This window comes from Arvicola amphibius, chromosome 7, assembly GCF_903992535.2.
Source record: "Arvicola amphibius chromosome 7, mArvAmp1.2, whole genome shotgun sequence".
Lineage (NCBI taxonomy): Eukaryota > Metazoa > Chordata > Mammalia > Rodentia > Cricetidae > Arvicola > Arvicola amphibius.
The window spans coordinates 69,654,285-69,665,370 of NC_052053.1; the positions used below are offsets into that span (position 1 = coordinate 69,654,285).

General features: G+C 51.3%; 1 protein-coding gene across 1 annotated transcript; it reads left to right on the forward strand.

Annotated features, from left to right (window-relative positions):
* The first annotated feature begins 4,759 nt into the window (after positions 1-4,759).
* On the forward strand, positions 4,760-5,933 carry LOC119819946 (ras-related protein Rap-2a-like). Its single transcript, XM_038338156.1, has one exon. It carries the CDS (start codon positions 4,762-4,764, stop codon positions 5,359-5,361), a length of 600 nt encoding a protein of 199 aa, XP_038194084.1. The 5' UTR covers positions 4,760-4,761; the 3' UTR covers positions 5,362-5,933.
* The last annotated feature ends 5,153 nt before the right edge of the window (positions 5,934-11,086 follow it).

Here is an 11,086-nt window from a genome sequence, read left to right on the forward strand (position 1 = left end):
AGGGTCATGCTGGGATTTAGAGTCCAGACCAATGCAACTCCCAGGCCAGGGTGGGCTGGTATAGATGCCAGGGACTGGGGTGATGCTCCCAACTTAACACCCACCTTTTGGGATCAGGGATATTTTAAGCAGTTGGAAATTAAATGCGGGTAATTTCAGTACTCACTGGAACTCCCTCCTGGTACCACCTCTGTTTATTGTTTTCCTATTTTCACTCGCGTCTTCACGCTATGCACTAACTTTTCTAATCCCAAGCTCCTACCCCGGTAAGTGGTGTTTTTGTCGAAGCTGGTCCCCGACACACCCGGGTCCTGCTTTATCACTCTCTACCCTGCTGCCTTGAAATACGGGCTCTCACTGAAGTTCTTCATTTAGGTTGGGCTGGGCGACTGGCTGTTCCAAGCAGTCAGCTGTCTCTGCCTCAGCACTGGGGTCCCAGACACACACAACCATGCTCAGTCCTTATAGATACTGGGGATTTGAGTTCAGGGCCTCACTCTTTTTGCATCTGTGGGTACAAAATGCACGTCTCATTGGTAGCAGCTGCCTAGCTGCAACCCCGTGTCATGTGTTGATGGCTTGCAGGCCCAGCCCAGTTCAGAAGCTGGCATTCCTGTGGCATGTTGCCTTCACTCGGAACTTCACTTGCCCGCCACCAACTGGCCTCACTTGGGCTCCCATCCAGATGGCCAACCTCTCCACACAGAAGGGCTCTGTGAGACAGTTTTCTGCATGTTGCAGGCAAGAACAAACTTAAACGGTTGAGAATTCATAAATATGCACCAGGCCTGGCATCACACACCTATCGGGGTCAATGCTGAAGATCAGAGAAGCAGAAGGCCAGACACCCGAGAGAGTTCTTACCTCTACCAATGCTCAGACCGAAGGGGCGGTCCTGTCCTCAGACTGCATCTCCCAACTGCGTCTGTCTCCACCAAACAGACTGCAGTGAGCTCCTGTCTCCTCCTGCCTTACATACCTCTCTCTACCCAGCCATGTCACTCCTGTCTCCACCTCCCAGTCCTGGGATTAAAGGCGTGTGACTCCCGAGTGCTGGGATCACCTTTGTGTGAGTTCTGTTTCTCCTTTCAGACGAGATCGGGCGCGTTCAGGGTGGTATGGCCGTAGACCAAACTGACAAATGAGATTGACCATGACAGCACTCATCACTGTCTACAGGTTTCCGCATGCCCCCAACGATGGGGTATTTTCAAACTATAAACACCGACTCTGCCATTCCACTTATGTACTGCATACACTCTTGGGTCCTTTAGGAGCCAGCCAGCTGTGCAGGTGTGGCTGGGTGCTTCAGCCCAGTTTCTCCACACCACTGTCCAGACATCCTGCAGGTCCTTTCATGAGTATAGACTGTACGTGGATGCTGTAGGTGAGTGTGCTCCTTTTTTGAGTGTATAGCGGACAATTTTAAGGTACATTTTACTCTAGCGCCCAACTCAGCATGCATGCTGGCACGAGATTCTCTGTGTGATCCCCTGACTTGTCCAGAGTCCCCATTCCTGGTCCCCAAGCCTGCTTCTAAACACCAATGACTTGCACCCAGCACAGGCTCCATGCTGTGGATTCAGGGAACCCAGATTAGAAGGGCCAGGCCCTCTAGAGAGCAGAAGGGCAGGGTTTCAGGAACAGCCTGCCATGTGCCTCTGCTGCGCTGTGAAGTCTACTTTGTTGGTGTTGAGGGAAGGCTATGAGGGTGAGCCTTGGTCTTCTATACAGGTGCAGTTGGCGTGCCAAGTGGATTAAGGCGGGTTTGCAGGGTGAAGCCTGTGTCTTTATGGTGGGGATTCCAGTTTCATCAATAAATGACCGCCGCAGCAATAGTAATAAGAGTGACCGAGGATGGTTGGCTTTTATCAGTAGTTTTTGAAGACCCACAAACAAGAAACCCTTAAGCCAGACACCTGCCAATTCAAGACATTCTATGGCCACATGCAAACCTTCCTGCTGCAGGAAGGGTCTTCCCTTCCTCCCACAGTATGCGGCAGCTACTGACGAAAATCAGCCCCGGTATCACCCATAACTTCAAGTGACGTGTTATCTCTTCAGTTCGCTCAGGTGACCACAAAACCCGTTAAAAAATGCTGCTCACACCATTCCCGACACCAAGCATGGGTGTTTCCACACCAACTCCTCACACACAGATGAGGCAAGAGCTGTTATTTAATTCTGACACTGGGCACTGAGATTGCTGAGCTCACAAACGGGACCCAGTCCCACACAGCATTGCCTCCAGTTCAGAACCAGCGGTCAACCGGAGCCTCCTACACATCCATAAATACACTCGCAAGGCTCATGTGACTCAGGGCTGCACTCCTCATGCAGTTACCTGCTTATCACAGAGGAGACAGATGAACAGATGGGGAGGTGCACAGGGTTACACCTGGGAGGGTCCTTAATGCAGGGGATTCAGTCCCATCTACCTTCCTACATCAGCCCAAAAGCTCTCCAAACCCCTTTGGATAAGATGTTTATGGATGTCCTATTACACAGCCTTAATTAATAAGTCAGTGGCCACTGACATGGCTCAGCCCCCAGCCCTCTGACCACCCTGAGCTGCAACATGGGGCTGGGATGCCCAACCTTCTGTTCATAGATTGTCCTTGAGCAACCAGCCCCTCTCCACTCAGGCAAGGCGGGAAGGCAAGCCGAAGTGTGGATGAAGGGGAGTGACGCTTTGAACACAGCCTTCTGGACCCTGCACTTAGCAGCTTCAAGGGCTTTGCCTCTCTTGGGAACCAGGAGAAGCTCAGCTATAAGTTCCTTTCACTTGTCTGTTTATGCACTTCAGCTACAGTTGGGTTTCAGGAACTCTGCCGTCTACCCCTTCCTTACAGGGCACTAACAACAAACTAAAGGATTCAAAGTTCAGCTTGGGGAACCAATGAGTTCCTTTGGTCCATTTACAGAGCCTAGGTGAGGGGCTACTTAGAGTGTGGGTGACCCTAAAGCCACCCCAGCATGGATGGCAGTTTCCCCATAGATGTGTACATGGAGTCCCCCTGCTTTCTGTTAACCTTCACACTATAGACTCAAGCACCTCCTAAGCCCACAGGTCATGAGCAGTTATACACATTCGGCTGAGTGGTGCGGGAGAGGGTGGCTGGAACCAGCAGGCTAGATCCTGGGACCTTGGTCAGTGGTCCCTGGGGCAGCTGAAGATGGTGGCTCTGATGCTCAGGGGTGGAAACTGGGGAACCTGTCTAGGAGCCCTTTTGGATGCTCCTTTGGTCATGGTGGTGAGCCCACAAATGTCGGTTCCTTGGAAAATGTGCTCAGTGCCTCCTAAACTCCAGCTTCCAGACCCCTCCGAGGCAAAGAGCCCCAGATAAGTATTCTTCTATCACGATATTATTCTTGTTAGCTTACATACTAAAACAAAACTTGGCTTTCACTCTATAGTGTTCCTGGTAGACTATTCCTCAAATTAGACTCCTGTAAATTCTTGTTACATTTTTTTATTTCTTAAGACAAAAACTGTCATTTTGTGCCGGATAATGCCAACATCACAGATTTGGGGTGATTGTGCCATCTGGGGTTTCTTTGCCTGTTTTGTGACATTTGAGGCTGTAAATTGCTCTGCGTTCCTTCAGAAGTTATCTGCAGGAAGCTAACGAACCTGGATGGAGCGCGAATGTCTCAGGGAATGTTTAGTTACTTATTTTTCGTGTTAGTTTCTACTTTTCCTATTTGCTGCCCCAGAATGCCTTGTAAGACCTCTCTTTTTTGGAAATCTCTGTATGTGGAGGATGTTCCCGCTCAGCGTATCGAAAAGCACGTTCCTCTGGCGGACCACTTCAATTTCCCCAGAGTGCAAGGCAGCCAAGGCAGCTGTGTTGCAGGAGGCAGAAGGGAGTTGAGTTCACTCAGGGAAACAATGCCAGAGCTGGGGCCCAGCCCTGTTCCTCAGCAGCCAGTGAGTGGCCAGAAGTGCAAGGGGTCTCAGAAGGTGAAGATAGGTTCTGCCTGGGGCTACCCAGGTTCTGCTTGCTGTTGGTGAATTCTCATTTCCCCAGAGTGACACACTTGTATGGATGCAAGTTACCGGGTCCCATCAGTCTTAGGGCTAGGCGAGGAGTCTCTACCAGGGGCTCAGTGGGCGAGGCTGTATGGTTTACAGTGTGCAGAGTTCAGGCAGAAGAGACCACGGTGAGCGATCACAACGCCCAAGAGGGAATTGAGAACCTCTCTGACAGGCTTCTCCTTCATCTGCCCTTGAGCACGGGGTCCTCCCAGGCTGGGGGGCCAGCGGTTGGGAGCGGCGTGACCTTGAGTGGGCACGTCTGCGTCTGGAATGCTGCGGAAATCCGTGTCTTTCTTGGGTTGGCCAGGAAGAGATCAGGTTACCTTCTGGTCTGTCAACGGAGGGGCTCCCCGTCGGGATAGCCAGCCTAGGGCTGACTGAGGGGCCCCAGCTGGTCTTCGGGCGGGGAGTGGGAGGGAAGCCGAGCAGGGCTGGGAAGCTCCGGGGGATCCACGGGAGAGAGGAGGCCCGGAGGAGGGGCTGGTGGGCCAGGCTGTAGCCGGGACAGCGAGCGGTGGTGGAGAGCGGAGCCGCGAGGCTGGGGCTGAGGCGAAGAGACACGCGGGACCGAGACCCGTGACACTCGGCTGCGGCGGGGCGGCGGGTGAGTCTCTCCTCTAGGGCGCCACGGGGACGTGCGCGCGCCCTCGGCCTCGCGCCCCGCCCTCTCGTCCTCCCCGCGCCGCCTCCCAGCGCCATTCTCGGAGTCCCCTCGTCCGGCCATGGAGGGTCTGGTGCTGCACCCGGCCAAGTGCTACCGGGTGGTGCTGCTCGGTAGCGTGGCGGTGGGCAAGACGGCGCTGGCCACGCAGTTCGCGTGCGGCCGCTTCCCTGAGCGCTGCGAGCCGTCGGTGGAGGAGCTGTTCAGCAAGGTGATCGAGGTGAACCGTGTTCCCGCGCTGCTGGAGATCGTGGACACGGTGGGTGCCGAGCACCTGGTCACCCTCAAGGACCTGTACATTAGGAACAGCGACGGCTTCGTGGTGCTCTACAGCGTGTGCAGCGAGGCCTCGTTCCAGGCTGTGCGGCCGCTGCGCGAGCGCATGGGCCGGCTGCGGGGCTCGCGCGCCGTCCCGCTGGTGCTGGTGGGCACCAAGGCCGACCTGGACGCCGAGCGCCAGGTGCTGACGGCGCAGGGCCGCGCGCTGGCCCGAGAGTGGCGATGTCCCTTCCTGGAGGTCACGGCCAAGAGCAAGATGATGGTGGACCGCGTGTTCACGCAGGTGGTACGCGAGATGGAGGCCCTGGCCCCGCCGGTGCAGGAGGCTCCCCGCATCCCTAACGTCCTGGAGATCTGGCCGGCGGAGAGGTTCATTGGCTAGCGCGTTGTGATCGGCCGGTTCAGAGCCTTTTCCAAGAAAGTTTCCGAAACCATAAACAAGTGGCTGCTTCTATATTTCATCCCAAAAGGTGCTTCAATCTGCCTACGTGTCTTTCTTCAATGTTTGGCAAAAAACTTTGCAACCCCCCTCCGTTGACCTCCGACTGTGCTATAAGAAGAAACCAAAAATTGCATTTTTCTGTAAAGAGAATTTAGAGCTCTGTTCTTCAATCAGCTTGTTTCTGAACTCCCCCTCCACCCCAGTCTAATTTTTGTAAATATCAACTTGTGAGCTTTGGATTGGCTGGGAGTCTGCACTAAAGACAGGTTTTCTTCAGTTGCAGGAGGGGTTTCACTCTCCTTTTTACAGCCTTGAATCCAACAGTAAGGTTTTCCTCAACATGAATTCCTAAATATAGTTATGACTTATGCCGGGTTGGCTTGAAAGGGGACACTGTATGGGGGACAACTGTGCCCACACACAAAGATCGCTCAGCCCTGCCTTGTAATTGACATTTAGTTGGTTTCCACATCCCTGCATTGGAAATAAAATTAGAAGTTGGTAATTTTTAACATGTGTCTTTCTAGCTTCTGTGTAAACCTATAATACAAAAAGCTGTAATTTTTAGCGTTTTATTTTTATTGTATGTGTGTGATGCTGGTACATATGTGTGTGGGCACATGTGTGGAAGGGGACAACCAGGTTTTGGTCCTCACGTTGCCCCTTGTTTGAAACAGGGTGTCTGTTTTTTGTTCTCTGTCTCCTGGGCACATCTTGTGAAAGGAGTACCGAGATTACAGTACAGGCTGGGATTTGAACTCAGGTCCTCAGGCTTGGACAACAAGTGATTTCCCTATTGAGCCATCGCCCCAGTCTTTAATTCCTAAAATGTTCACATACCTTGTCTTTGAGTTATTGTCCAGGAAACAAAAGTTTGCAAGGAGGAGGGAGCAGCGACCCTTCTGGTGTATTTCTGCGGAAGTGCTGCCAGGAGCCAAGGGCTTGTTTATGTGGGTTTTTTTTCTTGTTTTCTAGATTCATACTTTTTTGACTGCATACCTGAATAGCTGGACGTGGGTGGCCATGGGAGGGTCTTCCGGTGTCATTTTCCTGTGACAGGAGCTCTTTAACACATCAGTTTAGTAGTGTGGAGCAGTCAAAATCTGCCCTCTGGAATGTGTGTCTGCACAGGTGAAGGAGTTCCCCCTACTTGCAGCCTAGGTTCAGCTCTAGGGGCCCCACCCATTTGAATATGCTTCTAAAACAAACCAACAAGCTTTAGCCTTCCTGTGACCTGAAAGACTTAACCCTGTGGAAGAAAATAGGTGGACGAGTGATGTGACAGGATCGGTTCACTTCTGTTTATATGATATGTGATACTTAATAGAAGGTTAGAGTTCTTCCCTTTAATGTAAAGAGCATGTTTGGGAACCCAGCTACAGATTCGCCTAGAGAGAGCCAGCTGGCTAGGCTGTCCTGCCTTCTCTCTTCCTCCCCGTCCCAGACAGGTTGACTCAGGAGCCTCACTTTGCAACCCATCACACACACACACACACACACACACACACACACACACACACACAGACACACACAGACACACACCCTTGCTGGCCCTCCTGCCGTTTCAGGGATGAGGCGGAGTATGGAGGAACAATGGGGAGTGCTTTCCTGGCCTCAGCACAGGTCAAAGCCAGCCTCCTCCTGGAGCAGAAGGCATCTAAGATTCTCCATGCACTGAACAGGGGCTCTGCAGAGAACACAGTCCCCAGTCTGGGGGACTGGCCATAGGACTAGAAGCTGGGTGGCCCCTTCCAGCTCTCCATCAGCTTTTGCTGAGGCCTTCAAAATCGCCTGTATATCCCTGCATCCCAGTCTTTATAAATATCAGGCCTTGAGCCAATAAAACGTTCCCAGCCAGCCTTTTCTGCTGTTGGACTTCGGGGATGACCTCAGATACCCCCAGTCAGATCCAAGTTTCCAGTTGAGAGTCCAGGGCTCTTCCTGGCTGGCCGGTGGACCAAATGAAGGAGCAGGGTGTGAGGCCAACTCCTCCGCCCTCAGGAGTGTGTTCAGGAGTGCGGAGGAAGCAACTTTCTAGGACACACACACACACACACACACACACTTAAAGGCATATATACAAGATTATACACACACAGTTAAAGATACACACAGGATTTTACTTCATATATTTCTAACATCTGTATGTCAGGCATAAGTGGCCTCTGTCTCTTCAGTGGCAGGCAGCTAACTGACTAACCGACTCCAAAGTGAATTTGCAAGGGGTCATCAGGGTGCTTAGCTCTTGCAGGTGCAGTTCTCAGGCCAGGCATCTTGGGCTGGGATGAAATGACCTTCCCAGGGCTTGATCCTGTTGCTCTGCCATGTGCAACTAAAGAGTATGTCCCCTAAGTGGCAAGGCATCAATTGGAGGAGGAGTGGAAAGTGGGAAAGAGGAAGGCACTGAGTGCTGCTTCCCCTCTGGGATCAGGCGGAGCTGCTTCTGGCCAGCACACTGCAGCTTCTCTGTGTGCGATTAGGGCTGCTGTGGTGTAGGGAATTCATTTGGGGGTTTAAAATGACATTACTCTCCCCCTTTCCAGTGTGACAGTGCATATATAGTTGGCCTGGTAGCCACCTCATGGTAGCACTATGTCATCTTGCAGCGGCAGTCTGAGATACCCCAGTGACACCCTCTTCCTAGTATTTTTTTCCTGTGGTGACCTCGGTCTCAAGGCTGGGCTGCCCTGTTAGAGCTCTTTATTTCAGAAACAGAGAATGACCCGAGTGATGGGATGCCACTTTCAAAACCACATCACAAAAGGGTCAACCTGTGCCCTGCTTGCCCCCTTGAAAACACACACGTGCTATGACAGGCTCTGTGGACACAGCAAGGAGCTGATGTCTCAGGCCAGCAGCAACCTCCCAGACTGGACTGAAAATGGGCCCTTCCCAGTCACCATGAAGATGATGGTGTCCTGATGACACCCCCAGAGGCACAATCACATAAGACCCAGCTCAGTACTCCAGGCTTCCAATTCCCAGAACACTGAGAATCCACACTTAACTGTTCCCAACCCTGAGATCGAGACAGTTTTGTTTTGATGTTTGTATCAGTAGTTACCCCTGCATCAGTAGGTACGCAATATAGCTATGAGGCTAGATGGGGTTGTAACTGAAGGTTTCCCTCCTTTCCGCCAGTCCCTGAATAACCACTCTGAGGCTTAATATTAATTACAAACTGTTTGGCATATTATCTCAGGCTTATTATTAACTAGCTCTTACAACTTAACCCATTTCTATTATTCTATATATTTGCCACGAGGCTTGTGATTGTTACCGCACATCTTGCTTCCCCTGTGGCTACTGGCATCTTCCCGACTCTGCCCTTTTTTTCCCTGTATCTCTGTTTGGAGTTCCCATCTGTCTCTGCTCTGCCTGGCCATTGGTCAGATCAACTTCTTTATTAACCAATGATAATGAAACATATTCACAGCATGCAGAAAGAGCCATCAGGGGTTGCTGGTAGCAAACCTCTGAAAATGTAGACACTGTGCACTCTGAGGAGTGTGGTAGCCAAAGGTGAAAGCTCTCCAGACAGAGGCACTTTGAGAATGCCAGGTGTGGGAGAGGGCTCAGAAGGAAGTGAACGATTTGTTATTGAGAATTGCAGAATAACGTATAGTTTAGCTCTGTTGTGCCCAGTGGGAAGCTGAAAGGGGCCCACTGCAGCCCATGGCCTGGCGAGGTTTCCCAGCGGAAAGCTGAAGGTGTTGCTTGCTTTATTTATTTTGCTGTGAAGAAAGAGAGAAACAAGAAGACAGCTACACAAAGGGACAGGCTCTCCAAGGTGTCCTGCTGACCTCCCCATGGATAGCTCATGCACTTCTGTATGACCTCAGCAGCCCGAAGGCTCACTCAACGTGTCTCCTTCCTTTAGTCCACGCTGGTTACGTCCATGCTGATGATTCTTCAAGAACCTTCGCGGACCTCTGTGATTTGGGGTCAACCCATTAGAGAAAAGACACCCTTTAAAGTCTTTGAGAATAGCCCTTCTCTACTTTGGTATGTCAGGGACCAATGCCCCCGGTTTCCTACAGGTCCTATTGGTTGGGTATGCCAACTTCCTTAAGGACCTTTACATTTTAAAAAATATTCATTAAAATATTTTTAAGATTATTTTATTTTATGAGTACAGATGTTTTGCCTGCTTGTATGTCTGTTCTCTAAATAAGTGCATTACTCTTGGAGGCCAGAATGATGCATCCATTACCTAGGACTGTGAGCCACCATGTGGAGGCTGGGAATCAAACTTGGGTCCTCTGCAAGAGCAGCCAGCACTATTAACTCTGCCACACCTCTCCCCCCATTTTTAACATTTATTTGTTTTTTTTCGAGACAAGTTTCTCTGTAGCTTTGGAGCCTGTCATAACACTTGCTCTGTAGACCAGGCTGGCCTCAAACTCACAGAGATCTGCCTATCTTCTGCCTCCGAGCACTGGGATTAAAGGCGTGCGCCACCACCGCCAGGCCTAAACATTTATTCGTATATGTATCTGACATAGTACGCATGTGGAGGTTGGAGGACAGTTTACAGGAGTTGGTCCTCTCTTTCCACCATAAGAGCACCAGGGACTGAACTCAGGCTTGGCGGCAGACATAACCTTCTGTGTGACCGAGAACTGCTGAGGCCGGAGCTCCAGTCTGGCCACTGTGTGGAGCTGGATGTGGGGAGAACCAGGTAAGCTATCTCCGAGTTTCATGGAGCTGCAGACCACAGGATACTGCACGGGAGATCCTGCGTGCTTGGGGAACCATACTTCCGGTGTGCCTCTTGCCAATATTTCATATAATTACGTGGGCTAAAGCTTGGGGTTTTGTTTTCAGACCACAACTCATTCAGCTAGCACTGTCTTGGTTTATGGAATGATGAATATGGTCCAGAATTGATACCATAGCTCAGGAATGGCTGCAGAGAGAACCTAGCTTCTCTCTCTGCCATAGAAGAGAACAAGAACAAGAATAAGTTCAACTGAAGAAAAACTGGTTTCTCTGTGGAAGCAGCACACTCATTCAGTTATGTGAAGAAGCGGATTTACAGATGCTCAGTGCAAGGGTGGATGGTGCTTGCTCAATCCTCCACCGCACAGCTGCTCCTGGGGGTTGGATTAAAGGTAGAACCGCTGGATCCCATGGGCATGAAGATGGACTTCACTTCCTTTACCATGAAATCAACTTCCTGACCAGAGATGGAGAAGCCTGAGGTTAAACACACCTTCTCCAAAGCACTTCCCCAAGCCAGGAGGCTAAGTGAGCTTTTGATGAGAGTGAAATTCAGGTTTTTCGAGGAAGCAGGGTGGGCAGGCTGCAAAACGACAAAGAGCCAGCTGCATGGAGTCTTTGTCTATTGAGGCAGACATGAAAAATGCATTTTGTCCAGGGTAATGTGAGCTCTGGCATGAAAACCAAGCCCTGCTACCTCAGGCCAGCTGAAGAAGGCCTGGCCTTTCATCATTTTTTTGAAATACTATGTAGATCAGGCCTCCCATGTTCTGGGATTAAAGGTATGCACCACCATGCCCTGCCTCCAGTGTGCCACCATGCCCTGCCTCCAGTGTGCCACCATGCCCTGCCTCCAGTGTGCCACCATGCCCTGCCTCCAGTGTGCCACCATGCCCTGCCTCCAGTGTGCCACCATGCCCTGCCTCCAGTGTGCCACCTTGCC